Source organism: Cornus florida, unplaced genomic scaffold (genome assembly GCF_030987335.1).
Source record: "Cornus florida cultivar Cherokee Brave unplaced genomic scaffold, ASM3098733v1 CherokeeBrave_3.0.0_Hap2_Chr01, whole genome shotgun sequence".
Lineage (NCBI taxonomy): Eukaryota > Viridiplantae > Streptophyta > Magnoliopsida > Cornales > Cornaceae > Cornus > Cornus florida.
Window position 1 is genome coordinate 18,884,027 of NW_026775571.1, and position 21,680 is coordinate 18,905,706.

Sequence of the window (21,680 nt, forward strand, 5' to 3'; positions counted from 1 at the left end):
TTTATTAATTTCCCATTACACAACCGTGAAATATATTCTACAACAACAAATAAAGTCTTTTCCCAACTACAACAGTGAATATACTCTAAACACAAAATACTTGTATGTCATACACACACATTGTACAAATATAGGTATATATCTCTAGATAGCGAGACCAAGAGCAAAAGCAAGATAGATAATGATGAGTTTTAATGAGGTATAAGAAACCAACCTCTTGGGTTTCACGATAATGAACGAGAACTATGTGTTCCAATGTCCTGAAATAACATAACAACAAAACAAAGTTCAGAGTTTGACAAAAGCAACTTTTGTTATATGCCATGCTAATGGTGTAAGTGAATAATATGGAAAAAAGAAGAAGTAGAAAGGTTGACTCATCGATCCATGAAAAAGTAACCAAAGCATACTTATCAAGTAGCCAGTAACATCTGCGAACAAAGGTCGGATTATCTTGGCCATGAGCATAGTATACATGGATCCTTTCCTCATTACCAACCTGTATCATGAAACATAAAGACGTGCATCATCAACTTTATCAATGTGAAGTTCATTGCAAGGTTGCAATTACAATTATCCAGCATAAAGTAACGCATTAAAGAATTAAATTGAAGTGGGGGATGTTTGGAGGGAAGCATAGGTACGGACGGACAGATACCATCCCACATCAAACATAAAGGATAGGACAAATATAATAAAATAAAAAAGTAAATGGACTATACCCAGCAAAATTGATAAATGGAGATTCTCATTCACGCTGATAAAGAAAATAAAAAAAGGTAACATAGAGAAAAAGTTTGACACCAACTAAGTTAATAAACTTACATATCAAAGAAAAAACTGCATTAAACCATTTCAGCATTAAGAACTCTACTTATTTAAACAATGGCTGGTCGCTATTAGATAATCAACTTCGAACCAAAGTGAGACATGGAGATATAGCTGCAAACCAATTATGTAACAGTTTTATAATATTCTGTAAGATAAAAAAATTGCACTTTAAATGTTATTATCAACTCTTATTACAATTACAGAGTCATGTAATGATTTCAAAAAAAAAAAAAAAAAAAATCATTTCTCTCACTTAAAAGACATATCTTCCAGTGTCCAAAAGAAATGATTCACTTTTGACCTCGTTGGGATTGATTGTGCCCTTCAAGCCAATACATCTTTGTATTTGGCATTTTATTGTTAATAGAATCTGTTATTTCTTGTTTACATGCTTTACATGCATGTGTGGTGAATGCTTTGTATTGGTTAACTCTAGAGTTGAGTCAAAGTTGTCCCCCGATTATGTGATTTGATTTACGTGCAATTGCAATAAAGAATATGCAAAGGAGATATAAACATAGAAATTACATCTCATCAATCTGTTCGCATTCGTGATAGAATTGGACATTGTATCTGTAAGAATGTAACATGTAAGTTACTATTTATAGAAAGGACTTATCTCTGACACTATGAATAAAAAAAAGTGTACATGTTGATGCGTACGACACATTGAACACGATCGAGTTTAAGTTGTAGAAATTACAATAGCCGTCATTGTAATTTCTCCTTATATGTGTTATAGCAAGTTACTCTTAAGTCTGAGATAGTAATGGACTTGTGTTTTAACTAGTGCTTACTTTGATTTATCTCAGTGGTCCCTAATGTCTAAAATCTGGTTATTTTCAGTAATCATTAATTATAGGCATGAGAATATTTATTCTCAAGGTGATAATTTATTCTTGACTTGATCATTTGATCACGAAATCCGGCACCGGTTATTATGATGAAATGTTTTATTATATATATATTATTAAATATATTATTTTCTCAATAAAAATGTTTTATGTGATAAATCAGGATTAATAAAAAAAAGTCAATATTAAAGGATTAATTAGTGATTCGATTGATGACTTTACTTGTCCAATGTCCTAATTATGCATAGAGGGGTATACTTGTAATTTAACACTTGATGCTTTTATTTATTCTTTAGTTGGAGTGCAACTATTTTTAAGAATTGAATAAGCCCATCTATGTTATGTATTGTCTCTCAAACTCTATTCTAATTAGGTTTTTATTTTAGAGCTGTATTTTATTAGGTATTTTTGTTAGACAAAGTCTTGGGCTCCAATGAATTGTATTCTTCTCCAAGACTGAATTGAGTTTTGAACTCTATAAATGGATACTAGGTTGTGGGTTTAGAGTTGTGAGGAGAGAGATGTAGCCTCACGAGAGAGTTTATGGGTAGGGGTTTGATAGAGTGAACACTGAGCGTACAAATCAGCCCTCCTCCTCTCCACTGCTATATATATATATAGAACTATTTCACATTACAACAAAATGACCAGCATACCCCTTATAAGAGATATTCCCAAATATACCTATATACATTATATATTCTAACACTCCTCCTCAAGCTGGTGAATACATATCATATAATCCCAGCTTGGAACAAATGAACTTCAACCGACTATGACTTAGAGCTTTTGTAAACATATCAGCAAGTTGATCGTCAGATTTAACGAATGGTGTAGAGATGTCTCCACTCAATATCTTATCTCGAATAAAATGACAATCAACTTCAATATGCTTGGTTCTCTCATGAAATACTGGATTGGATGCAATGTGGATAGTTGCTTGGTTATCACAAAACAACGAGGAGTCTTGAATGTCAAGCCAAGTTCTTCAAGAAAATGTTGTAGCCATGTTAACTCACTAGAAGTGTGGGCCATCGCCCTGTACTCAGCTTTGCACTGGATCGAACTACCACTGTCTGCTTTTTACTCTTCCATGTAACTAGATTACCTCCAAAGAAGGTGCAATACCCTGTAGTGGATTTTCCATCCGAAGGGGAGCTAGCTCAATCAGCATCTGTAAAACCTTCCACCCTAAGATGGCCATTTGATTTAACAATCCAAGTCCTGGTGCTTGCTTGAGGTATCGAATAATCCGAAGAACACCATGCTAGTGTGATACCCTAGGGGCTGCCATGAACTGACTCACAACACTCACTGCATAGGAGATATCAGGTCGAGTAATGATGAGGTAAATTAACTTACCAACTAGTCGACGGTACCTACCCGGATCATCAAATGGATCTCCCTCATCAGACACAAGTTTATGATTCGGATCCATAAGAACATCAACGGGACCACCACCTAACAAACCTATTTCCTCGAGTAAGTCTAACACGTATTTCCTCTTAGAGAAGCTTATTCCTCGCTTAGATCGAGCAACTTCAATTCCCAAAAATATCTTAGTGTGCCCAAATCCTTAGTATGAAAACATTGTTGCAACAACTGTTATCACCAGTGATGACGATGTGATCCACATATACAACCAAAAATATAAAACCTGCCTCAGTATGTTGATGAAATACTGAATGATCTGTTTGACACCGACGGAGACCATATTTTAATGCTACCTCAGAGAATTTTCCAAACCATGCCCTTGGTGATTGTTTCAACCCATACAAGGCCTTCTTTAAGTGACAAACACTGTGACGATACTCCTACTGAGCAACAAACCCAGGTGGTTGCTCCATATAAACCTCTTCTATTAAGTCACCATGCAAAAAAAACATTTTTAACGTCTAACTGAAACAGAGGCCAATTTTGATTAGCAACAAGAGAAATCAAAACACGAACAGAAGAAATCTTAGCAACGGGGGCAAACGTCTCATCATAGTCAACACCATAAATTTGGGCATAACCTTTGGCAACAAGACGTGGTTTTAAACGCTCAACGGAACCATCTGGAAGATACTTCACAGTACCCATCAACAACCAACAGGTTTGGCACATGGAGGTAATGGAACAATATCCCACGTGCCATTCTGATGCAAGGCATCCATTTCATCTTGCATTGCTTTCCTCCAGCCTAGATCAGACAAAGCAGCTTGCACAGTCTTAGGAACAAATGTGGTAGACAACCAAGATGAAAAACATGAGAAGTATGGCGATAAGGAATTATAAGAGACATAATGGGCAATGGGATGATTAGTGACACAAAATCGAGTACCTTTACGAAGTGCAATAGGTAAGGAATCAGACACAACAGCTGGTGTTGGATCCAAAGACTCTAAAGATGACTAAGGAGGCATGACAACAGGCAGCTTTGGTCTTCGAGTGTAGACCTGTAACGGGGCAGTCGTCAGAGGAGAGCTAGGTTGAAGAGAAAGTGAAAGAAGAGGAACCTCAGGAAGAGGCGACTCAGGAGTGATATAAAGAAGTGAATCAGTATTGGAAAAATATGGGGTGGACTCACAAAAAGTTACATCAACGCTAATAAAGTATCGCCAAGAAACAGGACCGCGATAACCTTTATGAGAACGAGAGTACCCAAGAAATACACACTTAGTGGCACGTGGGTCTAGTTTATCAAAATTAGGACCAAGATTGTGGACATAACATACACATCCAAAAACTTTGGGAGTAAGAGAAAACGAGGAAGAAATCGGGAAATAAAATAGAATGAGGAGATTTGCCATCTAATACAGAGGACGTCATACGGTTAATAAGATGAAAGGCAGTAAGAATAGCATCACCCTAGAAACGTTTAGGCATACGCATGTGAAACAAAAGAGCATGAGTTACTTCTAATAGGTGTCGATTCTTAAGTTCTGCAACTTCATTTTGTTGAGGAGTATAAACACATGAAATTTGATGAATAATTCCTTTATCACTATACTTCTCATGTTTTTCATCTCGGTTGTCTACCACATTTGTTCCTAAGACTGTGCAGGCTGCTTTGTCTGATCCGGGCTAGAGGAAAGCAATACAAGATGAAATGGATGCCTTGCATCAGAATGGCACATGGGATCTTGTTCCATTACCTCTAGTTGCCAAACCTGTTGGTTGTCGATGGGTATATACTGTGAAGTATCTTCCAGATGACGATTAGAACGATGTATGGTTAACAACTTGTATACGATGTATTATACTCTCTATATACCTATTAATTGGGATGAAACAGCAATCAGCTGAAGATGAGGATCATCCTGCTTTGATACCATGTTCACTTTGTAATAGAGAGATTTTGGGTATTTTCTGTGAGAGAACAATCGACCTCTCACTGCTATATATATATATATAGAGAACTATTTCACATTACAACAAAATGACCAGCATACCCCTTATAGGAGATATTCCCAAATTTACCTATATACATTATATATTCTAACAATCTTCTACACCTTGAATCATTGATTCAGGGGCATCCAATCACATGACAGGTAACCCATCTCTTCTTTCTGATATTTCTTATGTTCTCTCACCATTGGTTGTTACTATAGCGAATGGTACCAAATCACCTGTTCATGGAATTGGTACCTTCCGCACTTCGGGTCTCACTTTTTCATCAGATTTATATATCCCTCAATTTTCATTCAATTTATTGTCAGTTCACAAAATCATATCAAATTTAAATTGCTCGGTTACTTTTTCTCTTTCCCGTTGTGTCTTTCAGGATCTCAAGACGAATAATACGATTGGTGGGGGGTTTGAGAAGGATGGTCTTTACTACTTCCAGCCAACTAATGTTCCGACAGCTCTACATTCCACCTCTTCTTCAGCTTACCAGTGGCATTGCCGCCTTGGAGATCCCTCTTCAAATAGTCTTCGAGCCTTGGTCCCTTCTTTAGTTGATTTTTCTTAGTTTAATTGTACTACTTGCGAAATTAGTAAACATCGTCGGGCTACTTTTAAGTCTCGTTTTGATAAAAGTTTAAAACCTTTTGAGTTAGTACATTCGGATGTTTGGGACCAGCTCGTACTACTGGTTTATTTGGTGCTCGTTATTTTGTGTCATTTATTGATGATTATTCACGTTTAACTTGGGTTTATATTGATGCTCGATATTTTCTAAGAATTGAGGTGACTCGGCCGAAGCAAGGCATTAGTCTTTCTCAGCGAAAGTATAGTCTTGATCTATTACAGGATATTGGATATCTTGGTTCGAAACCTGTAGCTACACCCATGGAAACTAATGTAAAACTTAATGTGGATGATGGTGACCCACTCGATGATCCAGAGATGTATTGGAGACTTGTAGGTAAACTTATTTACCTCACAATCACTCGTCCAAACATCTCCTATACAGTCAGTGTTGTGAGCCAGTTCATGACCAGTCCTCGAGCACCTCACATGGAGGCAGTTGTACGCGTCTTGGAAGTATCTCAAGGGTGCTCCAGGACGTGGTTTGCTTTATCGATCTTCTGGACATCTTCGGATTGAGGGATATACAGATGTAGATTGGGCCGGTTCTCCTTCTGATCGACAGTCCACCATGGCTTACTACACCTTCATAGGAGGAAATCTAGTAACTTGGAGGAGTAAGAAACAGTCAGTTGTGGCTCGTTCTAGTGCTGAAGCAGAGTATCATGCCGTGGAACACACTACCTGTGAACTTACTTGGTTGAAAACTCTTTTACAGGAACTTGGGATTTCAGTCCAGAACCTAATTCCTCTCCATTGTGACAATCAGGCAGCTATTCATATTGCTAGCAATCCAGTCTACCATGAGGGGACTAAACACATTAAAATAGATTGCCATTTCATTCGATCTAAAGTTGACTCGAATGAGATTGTTACACCTTTTGTTCCTTCTGGTAGACAGTTGGCAGACATCTTCACTAAGGCGCTTCCCAAGAACTCTATTGATTCCATATATAGCAAGCTGGGAGTTATTGACATTTACTCTCTAGGTTAAGGGGGAGTGTTGTACTGTATTCTATGAGTTGTCACACGTGTACAGTTAGTATCGTATGGGTTGTCACCTACCCCTTGTTACCATATATAGAATTACCATGTATAGGGTTTTCTTGTTCTCCACTCACCTACTCCCGTAACTTCTCCTATATAAACACCATTGTGTTATTGTATTACTAACTGAATAACATATAAGTTTTCATATATTCTCTTTCTCTCTCTTTCTTTCAACATTCCCAAAAAGTGGTACTAAAGCCGAAGGTTCGTGTTAAGAAATTCAACCTTTATAACACAGAAATTAGGAAAATTGAAGTATATTTCATGACTTTCTAATACAAAGTAGCCCGACCTTATAGGCTGAATACAATCAGATCAGAATCCAGTAAATTAAGGAATATACAACCAAATCCCTAAGCTCAGGAAATAAAATAAGTCAACCTAAAATTTAATACACCAGCTATATTAGCCTATAATCAGACAATTAATACTTTCCAAATTTATCTGACAATTACATAAATCACGTAATTCTCCAACACTCCCCCTCAAGCTGGGGAATAAATATCTTCCATCCCCAGCTTGCAGACAATTCTTTGACACGCAGGACTGGCTAACCCTTTGGTTAGTACATCAGCTAGTTGTCCTCTTGTTGAGACATACGGAGTACAAATTAGTCCATTATCGAGCTTTTCCTTTATGAAGTGGCGATCAACTTCCACATGCTTGGTGCGGTCATGTTGCACTGGATTATGTGCAATATTGATGGCTGACTTGTTATCACAATATAACTTCATCGGCCTCTCAACTGAAACTCCAAGATCCTTCAGGACTATTTTCAACCATAATAATTCACATATTCCTAAAGCCATGGCACGAAATTCAGCTTCTGCACTTGACCTTGCAACTACTGGCTGCTTTTTGCTCCTCCATGTAACAAGATTCCCACCTAGGAAGGCACAATAACCCGAGGTTGATCTTTTATCTGACACTGAACTTGCATAGTCCGAGTCTGTGTAAACTTCTAAGTTCAAGCACAATCCTCTCTTGAACAATAAGCCTCGACCTGGACTAGATTTTAGATATTGCAGGATTCTGTATACTGCTTGGAGATGTACTTCCTTTGGGTTGTGCATAAATTGGCTCACTACACTAACTGCATAGGCGATGTCAGGTCTGGTGTGAGACAAGTAGATTAATCTTCCAACAAGTCTTTGATACATTCCTTTGTCAACTGGCTCATCATCAACAGCTTCTCCAAGCTTATGATTCGGTTCAATGGGAGTCTCCACGGGCTTACAGCCTATCTTTCCTGTGTCTTTCAGTAAATCAATCACATACTTTTGTTGTGAGACGAAAATTCCCTCTTTGGAGCAAGCAACTTCAATTCCCAGGAAGTATTTCAGCTTGCCTAGGTCTTTTATTTCCAATTCCGTGGCCAGCTTAGCTTTAAGAGTTTCCCTTTCAGCTTAATCATTGCCAGTGACAATAATATCATCTACGTATGCAATGAGGACAGTAACTCCCCCTGAAGAAGAGTGTTTTATGAACAGAGTATGATCACCTTGACTTTCTTTGTAACCTATTGCTGACATTGCTCTTATAAACTTGCCAAACCAAGCCCTGGGGGATTGCTTCAGTCCGTACAATGCCTTCCTTAGTCTGCATACCCTATTCTTCTTCGGAAAACTGAATCCTAGAGGAGCTTCAATATATATTTCTTCTTCAAGATCTCCATGCAGAAATGCATTTTTTACATCAAACTGCTACAAAGTCCAATCAAAGTTAGCAGCTAGAGACAATAAAATTCTTACTGTGTTCATTTTTGCCACTGGGGTAAAAATTTCTTGATAATCAACACCAAAGGTTTGGGTATATCCTTTTGCTACTAGCCTCGCCTTGTACCTTTCAAAAGATCCATCTGCATTAAATTTTACTGAAAACACCCATTTGCATCCCACAGTTTTTTTTCCCTTTGGTAATTCAACCATCTCCCAAGTCTTGTTCTTCTCCAGTGCGTCCATCTCAACTTTCATGGCCTGCTTCCATTCCCTGTTTAATGCCTCAGACAATGTTTTAGGAACAGCTATTGAGTTTAGATGAGTAAGGAAGGCTCTATGTGAGGGAGATAATTTTTCAAAGGAGACAAAATGAGAGAGTGGATGTTGTGTACACCTTCGGGTACCTTTTCGAACTGCAATGGGTAGTTCTAAATCAGTCTCATCAAACACGAGTGGAATTGTTTACCTGAGCAGTGTTTTTCTCCTGAGTGGTTTCTTTCCCAAGCATAGGTACTGACTTTTGGGCTTGCTTCGGATTAGTCTTGCCTCCCTTCCTTCTCGAAAAAACTTGAAGTGGTTTAGTGACTACTGGATTGATTGATGGAGTTGGATTTTTAGGAGGAGATTGTGGTTGAGATTCAGGAGGTGTCACACTTGGATTTTGAAGTGGAGGAATATCAGAACTAGGATCAAAATTAGATAGTGAAACCTGGGAATGAATGTGATCCGGACTTGGAGAAGCCGTGGTAGGAGGGGAACCAAAGGAAACTGAGGCAGGAGCGGTTGCAGAACTTGGACTCAAAGATGGTGGTGACAATTTGGGCATAAGATCGAAATCGAGGATATCTGCATCATCATCCTTTTCACTTGTTACCTCCCCCTAAGGAGAAGGATGATGAAAGAAACTCTCATGTTCAACAAATGTGACATCAATTGAAATGTAGGTTTTCCGAGTAGGCGGATGGTAACATTTGTAACCTTTTTGAGTTGAAGAGTAACCTATAAAAATACATTTAAGCGTGGGATCAAGTTTGCTTCGATTGTGAGCATGAACATGAGTAAAGACAACACACCCAAATACCTGAGGAGACAACCTGTTTGGAGTAAGGAAGTCTGGAAAATGATGTGAAAGTGTTTCCCAAGGACTTCTAAAATCTAAGACTTTGGTAGGTAATTGGTTGATGAGATGAGTGGCTGTGAGAACGGCTTCCCCCCAAAAATATTTTGGAACTTGTCTTTGAAAAAGAAGAGCACGGGTAATTTCGAGAAGATGTCCATTCTTTCTTTCGGCCCCCCATTTTGTTGGGGTGTGTCAATGCATGAGGACTCATGACCTATTCCCTCCTGGTTCAAATATGGTGATAAAATTTGGTTAAAATATTCTCTCCCGTTGTCTGTCCTCACCTTTTTAATTTTCACCCTAAACTCTATTTTTATCATGTTATGAAATACTGGAAAGATATTGGCTACATCAGATTTTTGCTTCATGAGAAAAGTCCAAGTTACCCGCGCACAATCATCTATAAAAATGACAAACCAACGTGCCCCAGAATAATTAGCAACTCGTGAAGGACCCCAAACATCACTATGCATCAAATAGAAAGGAACTGACGATTTATTATTGCTCAAAGGAAAAGAAACACGTTTGTGTTTAGCAATTTCACAAATATCACAATGAAGTTGTTTCAAATCAACATTTTTAAACAAAGAAGGAAACATAAGACTGAGAGTTCTAAAGGAAGGATGACCAAGCTGAAAATGATGAAGGAGAATTTTGTCTTTATTTGTGAAGGAATCAGATAGAAGCACAGATGAACAACCAACTCCAGTACTCACTTTTCCACTCATGGGCTCGAGACAGTAGAGACCATCCTTTTCTTTAGCATGCCCAATCGTCTTCCCCGAAGCTCGGTCCTGAAACACACATGAATTTTTTGAGAAAATAAGATTGCAGTTCATATCCTTGGTGATTTGTTTGACAGATAAAAGATTGGTTGTCAATTTGGGCACATGTAAAACATTTTTAAGACACAAGGAAGGTCCTAAGGATATGACCCCCTGTCTTGCAACAGTGACTAAATTCCCATCAGCTATGGTGATCTTTTTATTACTAGGGCATGGTTTATAAGAAGAAAAAGATTGGGATGAGTTGGTCATATGGTCGGTTGCCCTTGAGTCAACAATCCAAGATGTGGGTGGATTAAAACATTATTTGAAACACTAAGAGCATGAGAACCAGAATACATACCAGAAAGTGCTAATGAACAGGCACCTGTAGGTTCTTCGAGTGAATCAAGAAGGGATCGGAGGCGATCAATGTCTTCCCTACAGAATTCTCTACTACTGGAATTCAGTTGATTACTGGTATTATTAGTGCTATTTTGTGCAACGTGGGCTTGTCCCTTTTGCTGCCAGCTTCTTCCTCTGGAATTCCGATTTGACTGATTCGTGTTTTGTGGCCTTCCATGTAGCTTATAGCAGGTGTCCTTCATATGACCAGTTTTCTTGCAATAGTTACATACCAGATTCTCTTTGAATGTCCTCTTCGGGTCAGATTTCTTATAATCAGTAGTAGCTGAAGACTTCTTCTCCAAAGTTTGCTCACTAGCAGCGGTTGTCAGCAGTGCCGATCCTTCCAATGGCTGCGAATCCAACATAACTCCTCTCCTGCTCTCTTCAGCACGAATCGTTGCAATTGCTTCATTTAGGGAGGATAATCCTTTCCCCAAAGTCTGAACTCTTACAGTATCGAATTCCGAATTAAGGCCTGCTAAGAAATCATAGATTCAGTCTTTTTCTATGAAAGCCTTCAACAACGCAGCATCCTCGCTGTTCTTCAACTCGAGAACCTGGTAATAGTCCAACTCGTACCACAAATTTTTCATAGTGTTGGCAAACTTTGTTACAGTCTTGTTCCTTTGTTTTGTAACAGCTAGCTTCACCTTGATCTCGTACACCTGGGCTGCATCATTTTTCTTCGAATAAGTTTGTCTGATCGCTTCCCATATCTCTTGAGCGGTTGTCAAAAACATGATAGTATCACTTATCTCGGGTACCATAGCATTCCATAGCCATGACATGACCATTGAGTCTTCTTCGTCCCAAGCAGCAAACTTTGAATCTTCCTTCTTAGGCCCTTTTCCAAGAAGATGGTTGAGCTTACCCTTCCCTTTCAGAAAGGTTTGAACAAGTTGAGACCACTTTAAATAGTTCGTTCCATTCAGCTTATACGCAGCTTGAATGTTCTGTAGATCTCTAGGAACCTGTTGTTGGATTGTAGGCTCCTCTGATTGAGAGCTGGTTTGTGTAACCTCTGACATCTCGTTTTTTTCTTCTGTAAAAACTGAACTCCAAGCTACTATGAAATCTGTAAGTGATGAAATATTTTATCCCAGAAAGAGCACCTAGGGCTCTGATACCGTAACACAGAAATTGGGAAAATTGAAGTATATTTCATGACTTTCTAATACAAAGTAGCCCGACCTTTATAGGCTGAATACAATCAGATCAGAATCCAGTAAATTAAGGAATATACAACCACATCCCTAAGATCAGGAAATAAAATAAGTCAACCTAAAATTTAATACACCAGCTATATTAGCCTATAATCAGACAATTAATACTTTCCAAATTTATCTAACAATTACATAAATCACGTAATTCTCCAACACTTTATTTGAAGGAGATTCTAAAAACACAAGAAATTTAACATATGCAACGGGTTTTTGTTGCAAGTGAAGTCAATCTCATGATGGTAAGAAGATCATGATGGGTTACATTAGCATGGAGCTCGAGTAGTCAAGGTGGGGCCTTGGAGGTTTGACTCATCAAGCAACATATATACAACGGGGACAATTAGAGTTATGCAAGAATTGTCCTAATGAATGCCTTGGGAAGTGATGATTGATTCGATGGAATTTGAGCCAAGGTGAAGGTTGTTATGTATTGTGTCTTAAATTCTAGTCTAATTAGGTTTCTATTTTGGAGTTGCATTTTATTAGGTAATTTTTTGTTAGACAAGTTTTGGGCTCCAAGGAATTGTAATCCTTCTCCAACAAGGAATTGAGTTTTGAACTGTATAAATAGATACTAGGTTGTGGGTTAAGACTTATGTGAAGGAGAGAAATCTAACCTTGTGAGGGAGTTGATGGGTAGAGGTAGTTCACAGGTTTGGTCAAGTGAACATTGATGGCGAAAGAAGTCTCGTGGAGTACACGGAGAAGAACTCCGAGGCAAAAGTTTGTGTACATGGTCTGGTGTTTGAAACTCTCTATTGTTGTGATATCTCTACATCAATTATAGTGGAATCATTTCTCATCTGTGGACATAGGCTAAGTTTGGTTGAACCACATATATCTTGTGTTTTATGTGTGATTATTTTACTTTTTTTCAATGGGTCTCAATATTCTTACACTTCCGCTACCCCAACAAGAGAGGGAAAAGTCTTGGTCTCCAAGGAATTATAATCCTTCTCCAACAAGGAATTGAGTTTTGAATTGTATAAATTGATACTAGGTTGTGGGTTGAGACTTATGAGGAGATATATCATACATGTAGCCTCATGAGGGAGTTTATGCGTAAAGGTAGTTACATGTTTGATAGAGTTGACATTAATGGCGAGAGAGAGTTTCGTAGAGTACGCGGAGAAGAACTCTGGGGCAAGAGTTTGTGTACATGGTCCGATGTTGGAAATTCTCTATTATTGTAACATCTTTATATCAACCGTAGTTGAATCTCTTCTCATCCGTGGATGTAGGTAGGGTTTGGCTAAACCACGTAAATCTTGTGTTTTGCGTGTGGTTATTTGACTCTTTCGGATCTTCGTGTTCATTACGTTTCCGCTGCCCTAACACTAGATCCCACTTCTAGCCTATCTAGGTTGGGTTTGGCCAAACCACGATCTTGTGTTTAGTGTGCGATTATTTTATTCTTTCATTGGATCTTCGTGTTCATTACGCTTCCACATCCCTAACACTAGATCCCACTTCTTGCCTATCTAGGATTACAAGCAAGAGTGGTTGGATAAGATTAAAAGAGAGAGGTTGAGAGGGACAAGGAGATAGCACACCACCCTAAGGGGCAGCCCACTCTCTCCTCCCCTATATGTGTGTGTTGTTATGTTGTCTATTTACACTTGTCTACATGCACTAGCCCACTGACCATGATTTGTCTTTTCCCTCCACCTCACGACTGATGACACTTTTAACGCATTAAAATAAGCGCAAAATTATGTATTTTAAACCTTCTCACATCATAAACAACTTCTTAAACCGTCAATTCTACTCACTAATGGGTAGTTATTAGTGTAGATACAATGAGCTCTCATTTTCAAAAGAAAGTGAAGATTTGGGGGTGCAGAAGCCATTGAAGAACAGCCCCAAAAAGCTTGAAGATCATCATCAAAAGCTTGGATTGGAGAGGAAGAGCTTAAAGATTTATAAAGATTTCTCATAGTTGGCACTCTACAAGTTGCCCAAAACTTTATACTTTTGGCCCAAAAGTATAAATCTTATTTCTTCTCTCTAGGATTAATTCAGAATGACTAATGGGAAAAGTTTTTAAGATTAATTCAGAATGACTAATGGGAAACGTTTTTAAGCTTCCACAAAATAGACCCGTTTTCCTACAGACCTTACGGCATGCAAGTAGATTACTTTCAGCTTGGGAATCATACAAACGCATAACATTTTTTAATCCTAATTCAACCCACAATGAAGACTCGAGATCACACACTAGAACGGCACATCAGAATATAGCAAAAAGAAAAATGTGTAAAGTTCTTTTTTTTTTTTTACAAGTAGAAGTGTTCAAAAGGGGAACGCATCCCGAGAGCTATACAAGGACCGAAGCCAAAGAGAGGTTCCTATGGACCCAAAAAAATCCACAATTTCATCAAGAGATATACAATTTCTCCTCATCACCTAACTAAAAAGACAACTAATAATAGAAAATTTTAGCGCTCCAATGGAGGATTCCTCCCCATCAAAAGATCTTCTATTCCGCTCTTTTTCAAATGCACCACCAATGCAAAGAGGAGAGGGAGGGGGGGGGGGGGGGGGGGGGGGGGGGGGGGGTTAAGCGCCTCTCCATATATCAATCAAATCCCTTAAAGACCGAGGCATAACCCAATGAATACCGAAAAGACCAAAAATAAGACTCCAACAACCATGAGCCACGGGACAATGCAAACGAAGGTGATCCACGGACTCTCCATCATTTTTACACAGACAAAGTTAGAATCTTTCTTTCTTTCTTATAGATTGTCCAAAGTTAGAATCTTGCAGTCCAAACAAAAAAAGCCACCCTGAGAGGAGCCTTCAAGAGCCAAACCGTCTTCCACAGGACGTTGGAACCATGAAACCCAAAAAGACATAGGAACAAGGAACGAACCTCAAACCTCCCCTAAGGAGAACACACCCAAATCAAGGAATCCGAGCCTGTACCATCCACCTCCTGCCGATACAAAAGGTCCAACAGACCTGTGTTACCTGGACTCGCCTGTTCGGGCTGAAGTGTCCGTGTCGACACGACACGACACGGACACCGACATTGGATCTGAGTCGGATCCTTCATGGCTTCTACCAGACACAGCTGATAGATGACGAAAACTCAAACAAAGATGTTTGGGTTGGTGTGAAGGATTGTGAACTTTCTTCGTGCTTTATTTGTTAAATAGGTTGCCATTAATGAGATCATAAAACTTACTGGTACAACAATGGCGATTTGCTTCAAAAGTAGTGTCTTTCGAAGGTTAAAGTAGACTGAAGTGTACGCGCTTCATTTACACAAAATTTTGTAACGGCCGAGCGTGTTTTCACATTCTTACTAATGCTTTTAATACCCTTCAACGGTCACAATCATGCCACTTGTCAATTTGGATGTAAAAATATGGGAGGGTTTGGTCTTTTAACAAGGATAATGTTTTACAGCTGTAAAACACTATCTAAGGCTATGAACAATTTACAACTATACTGGACAGCTGTATTATTTTATTTAAGTAATATATATCGGTCAATCTTGAGCAATTTTTTTGACCTTTATAGCTTTGACAGTTTGACTTTATAAATAAGGTAATATTATTATACAAGTTGTATTACCTTTTTTTTTTTTTCAGTAAATCCATTCATTAAAAAAAAGAAACTGTACAAGGAAAGGCCTAGCCCAAAGGCAGCCCAGAAAAACAAAACAAAAACAGGCCCACATAGGAGCACATTACAGTTGCATCCACAATTGTAAGAACAGGTACAAGTGCAACAACAGAGCAAAAAATGAAAACCTGCATCACAGAAAAATAGAGCTTGGAAGGCTCCACGCTGCTATCTTTATATTTATATATTTATTCAATTTTTCATTAAACAAACTGAGGTCTAACATAAAAAAGGGTACATTTTTTTCTTTTCCTACAAGTGTCCGTGTCCAACTTTTGGACACTTTTATTTCGTGTCCCCGTGTCTTATAATTTGATAGATGGATAGATCCGACCCCTAGACATGCACCCATGTCCTACACCTGCACCCGAGTCGAGGTAACATAGCAACAGACTAGAGACATCGTCGAGCTCCTAATCCTGAAAAGCTCGCCGAAAACGCAAGTCCCAAACCAGCCTACTGCTGATAATAGTCTGTTACCAAAACACATCTATCAACAACAATCCTAAAAAGTCTTGGGAACAAACAAGACAACGGGCGATCACCACACCAAACATTCTCCCAAAACCAGGCGTCCCTGCCCTCCCGAACTCTGAATCTAATGTGCTTAGAGAACTCATCCTAGACCTTCCGAATAGATTTCCACGCCCCTACGTCAAAAGCAGATCTGACTGCCCTGAGAACCATCCCCTTCTCTCCTCCCCAAAAAGGAACAACTCCACTAACGATGTCTTTCACTACCAAATCTCCACCACCACTTACCAAGGAGCGCCCCTAGTGAAAGGGACCAACCTCCTAAAACCAAGACCACCCAACTGAAAAGGCCTGCAAACATCCTCCCACCAGACAAAGATGCAACTTAAACTCCTCCCACCAGTCGCCCCAGAGGAAGTTCCGTTGAAGACTCCTAAGTCTTCTAGCAATGAAGGAAGGAATCTAAAAGAGCGAAAGAAAATAAGTTGGAAGACTCGACAACGTACTCTTCACCAAAGTAACCTTCCCGCCCTTTGAAGGATACTGCTTCTTCCACCCAACCAATCTTCTCTCAAATCACTCAATCATCGGATCCCAACTTCCCACCCTCCTTGACGAAGCACCCAAAGGTGGACCCAGATAAGATATAGGGAAGGAACTCGTCCAACACCCTAGAACCGCAGCAAGAGAGCCACCTCCCGAACCTCCCCCATAGGGACAAGCACACTCTTACCTACATTGACTTTCAAACCTGAGATTGCCTGGAAGCTAACCAGAACGTACCTCAAATATCTCAGTTGGGACACCTCCGCCTCACAAAAAACCAGAGTATCATCCGCTAACAGCAAATGAGAGATCTCCATCTACAAGGCTTTAGTTTGTCATAAGGTCTCTGTTATAAGCCTATAATTAGATTAGTGTTTGACAACAGTACCTTTGCCGAAAGCGAGTATTTATTGAGAGTGAAGGGATTGATTTTGCACATGAATTAAGAAATTTAAATGAGGCATTTGCTTAAAGGAATATTGTACATTGAACTACCAGATTGAAACTCAAGAGTATGGCTTTCAAAGGAGGAGTAGAAGACAGAAATCTGGAAACCAAAATGAGTAGAAGGAACATGAGATCGGCACCATCTTACAAAAATGAGAATTTGAACAACATTGTATGTGACGCAGGATCTTCAATATCAGCACCAAATAGTGAAAAACTTTAGGTTAGACAACGAGGAGGCTGAGGAGCAACAGAGAAGAAAATTTGAAGGTTGGAGAGAGCAATAAGAATAGTAAGAAGGAGGAAGAAGCCAAAGCATTCACACCAAGGTTATCAGATAATCACACCTCCAAGAAGATGTATCACACCACTGTAATAGACTGCAAAATATCTCTTCATTCCATGCTCCAAAACAAGGCCATTTTTTCCTCTATATATGGATGAGCTTGGAGGCTATGGAACTTGATGGCCAAGTTGTTTTGGTGGTAAAGTTAGAAAGAAAACTTGTCTATTTTACTAAACCAATTAGACAAACCTGACCTAAAATGCTTAAGTAAGCCCACAATCAAAAGCCTTAAAAAGTCTGCTCTACAGCCCAAAAATGAAATTACCAAAAGACCCCATGTAGAAAAATTATAACATAAACCTATCAAAAAAAAGAAAAAGAAAAATTATAACATAAAATTAGTCAAAACTCAAAATAATTAATAATCTGGGTTGCCAAGTAACAGTATTGGTATTGAAATCTTGACTTCACCCTCTTTTCTGTTTTTTTTTTTTTCCTATCTCGGTAAGGTAAAGTAGAATGAGTGGTATCTTTCATAAGGATCATCATCTAATTGCGAACATTCTTCTTAAAAAGTCATGTACAATCTGATCAACTCCTAAATCCTAATCTTCCACTTCACCTAGTAACCGCGGCCCCCCCAACCCCCCCCCCCCCCCCCCCCCCGCGCGCGCCCGAGCAAAAACAATGTTGGTACTCAAAATATAACAATTTCTTCACAAACATCAGCAGCATAGAGAAAGGCGAGCAACAATATTACGAGATGAAGCACCAGCATGAACAATAGAAAGTGAGATCGTCAATGTTGAAAATATTACTATAGCCATGTTGCCAAGTCCAAGAGACATAGACATTAATCTTCCTGAGTAGCTTGCACAGGCCAAAACTTCAATCCTACAGTTTCTTGATAGTCGCATAGCATTCAAGTCCTACACACTCCAAGACTTGATTCCCAACTTCAAATTTAGCATGATGCAAACCCATTTGCTTGACTATATGACTAGCATTAGTAGAGGGAATTTTACAACACACACATCAGCGTAAATTTCTCAAATATGCCCTGCAATCTTCAGCACCATGACAGGTTAAATTGGGTAAAGGAACAAGATCATTTGGTTTCCTTTGTCATAAACTCAGCAGCTTCTGCACTACTTCACCATTCCAACTATAGAAAGCACTGTCATGAGCAAACTTATTTGAAACACAGGTGAACCCCCATTTAGACACTTTATTTATACATTAATATAAGTAGGGTTAAGTGCAAAAAACACCCCTCTACTATCGATATAGTGCAAAATAGTCCCTATGTAGTGTAAAACACCCCTATACTATTGATTTGGTGCAAATAGCCCCCTGGAGACTTAAAATGACGAAAATACCCTCATTTCAGAACAATAAATTAATAAGTATAAATACAGGCCATGTAAATGACCATTTTGTCCAATTTTACTCCCCTCATTAGCATATTGTTAAAAGAATTGAAAACATTTGACTATATCAAATTAAAAATTTGCCCATATTAAAAAAAGAAAAACACATTTTTTTCCATCTTCTCTCTCCTCTCCACCAATGACGCCACCTCTGACTTCCTCCCACCACCATCACTATCTCCTATCTCTCTTCTTCCCTCAGTCTCCACTTCTATCACCCGCCACCACCCATCACCGCCACACCCTATAAGCATATAGATATACAAACATGTTTAGAACCCATAGCCCACTTAATCGAACCACTTCCACCATCGATCACTAACTCAATTGAATTCCTACACACACACACACACACTTTGTAATCAAATATATCTAAATTAGTTGAATCATCGTTTGAATACAACAATTTATATTGAAAAAAAAAAATCATTTTAATTAAAATAAACAACCACCACTGGCAGCCAACACACGCTCTCTCTCTCTCTCAAACACACATTTTCGCTCTCTAACCAATCACCCTCTCTCATGGTGGCTCTGCAAAAATTTCTCACATCTCTCCCCAAAATCCTACACGCACTTTTGTTGGTTGAGTTTTGCTAGGTTAAATTGATGTTGTGGTTCCATGTTGGATGTGGATCGAATGCCGATTGAAGGTATCTACGAGTTCGGGTCCAGTGACACTCTATACAAATTTGTTGGGATCCTTGCTGCCATACAAATTGACACACACCCTCTGTCTTCTTTTTCTTTTTCTTTGCTCCCTTTGCTTGCTTTTTTCACCGCTACAAAATTGCATCGATTTCAGAGAGTCATTCACTTAGAAAACCATATATCATGGTGGTAGGGGGAGAAAAGAGAGAGAGTGGAGAAGATAGTGGAGATAAAAAGAGAATGGAATGAAGAAGATAAGAGGATAGAGATTATTGTGGTGGTGGTGGTAGTAGTGGCGGCTATGGCGGCGGGTGGCGAGAAGAGAGGGAAGGAAGACAAAAGAAAGGGAATTATTTTTTTCGATAAAAGAAGGGAATTCAGGTTTTGGAATTTGACATATGTGAGTGGAGCAAAATAGTCTTTTCCCATACAAGATATTTTAACACTTCTTAATAATATAATATTAGGGGTAGTTATGGAGAAAGAAAGAGAGAGAGAGAGGGAGCAAGGAAATGGGTTGGGGGTTATGCACATTCTGTTAGGGGCAACATAGGAACAAAAAGAGTAAAATCGGATTTTCATATTTATTTTTTGCCAAAAAGTGGTCAGAGGGGCTTATTTGCACCTTTTTTGAATTTTTATGGACTGAAATGCATATTTTCAAAAAAGGAGGGACTATTTATGCACAAAACCTATATTACAGGGGGGTTTTATGCACTTGACCCATATAAGTATTGATCAAAAAAATGATAGATACATTAGACTTCAAGAAACATCATGCAACACATACTTCTACAGTAGCTTGACTACATATGGTCATCAATTTGCAACAAGCAAGAAAGGGTTATTAATAAAGCAAGTTGTAACTTGTAACATGTAAATAAACTTAACCCACCTCATAAACCTTGCATTAACTACTTGGTTGGTAATACGGATCCTTTCTCTTCATTCATTTTTAACCAAGGCCATACTACTATTTTAAATTATTAATTAAATTACACTGCAATGTATAGGTTCGAAATAGACACAAAAAGAAGTTTAGCAATTTAAAACCATGAGAAAAATGACAAACCTAAGAAAAGATCCAATGAGTGCATGTTGCAAGAGCATTGTCAGTTCAATCTTTAGTCTATCTATATGTACATCGGGGGTAGAATTGTCTCTTTTGCAATTAGTAGAGACCTAATATTGTAGGGTTTTTCCATTTGACGATTTGACTTGTATTTTTCATGAAAGAAATACAGATTATAATCTGATCCTCCTTTCCATATCTTATTCTTGGAACTTGCAGTTAGTTTGCATTGATATTTAGATTGTTTTCATGGTACCAGAGTAAGGTTTTAACGAAGGGAACTTTTTATCCTTTCTCTGTGTTTTTTTAATGATCATCGGATGTAATAAGAAAGAAAAAGACAAATCTTTGTGTAATGAAATAACTTCATTCAGGGGGGAAATATGACAAATCAACCCCTGAAAATAATGCATATATATTCTAACACATTTAGCTACCATTATTCACTTAAAATAAATGCTTATATATAGAAAATAACATATTGAACAACTTGAAAACTTACTTTTAGGTGTTCATGAGCTTCTTTGACAGTCTTTCCATCCTTTTTCTTCTTCCAGTTATGGCCGTCTTTCCGGAAGTTCCTGAGCATCTTCCGGTCAAACAAAACAATTTTGCCACCTATTACATTGCAAATGAAGGGTTTACAGAATGCAATTAGAGCTGCAATCTTAGTATTTTAAATAATTCACTGGAGATCAATGGCAGCAAGTAGTTGTTCAACTATTGAATACATCCAACCTATATAACCCATTTAAGATTATTAATTAAAATTCAACTAAGATAATAGTCAAAATGTAATTCAAATTCAACTAAGATAATAGTCAAAATATAATTCAACTTGTCAAGAAAATAAATGAAACCATAATAATTTTGTTTAAGTCCACATCTCTTCTCTCAATAGTATCTCTCATCTTACATAAATCCCTAAAGACATTTTTTTATGGCATAAAACTCAATTGTCAACTAAAAGTAATAACCCAGAATGTCTAACAACTAAACCACAAGAGAAACAGAATCTAATAAGTTTTTGGGCATAGTATACCTTATATATGAGAGGCCAATTAATAAGTACATGAGGTAGAAAGATTATGCACTTCAACATTTATAACTTAGGGGGGCTGAGGTTGCTACCCTAAACAAGAATCAATGGCTTTTT

General features: G+C 38.3%; 1 protein-coding gene across 8 annotated transcripts in view; it reads right to left on the reverse strand.

Moving 5' to 3' along the window:
* The window catches only part of LOC132293400 (calmodulin-binding transcription activator 5-like), a 35,224-nt gene that overhangs the window by 11,136 nt on the left and 2,408 nt on the right, over nt 1-21,680 (reverse strand). For all 8 annotated transcript variants that reach the window (XM_059790923.1, XM_059790916.1, XM_059790908.1 and 5 more), the window contains 3 exons: nt 21,027-21,142; nt 411-499; nt 215-260 (listed from right to left, as the gene is read on the reverse strand). In XM_059790923.1, coding sequence (XP_059646906.1) covers nt 215-260; nt 411-499; nt 21,027-21,142 — 251 coding nt within the window. The remainder of the gene's footprint in view (nt 1-214; nt 261-410; nt 500-21,026; nt 21,143-21,680) is intronic.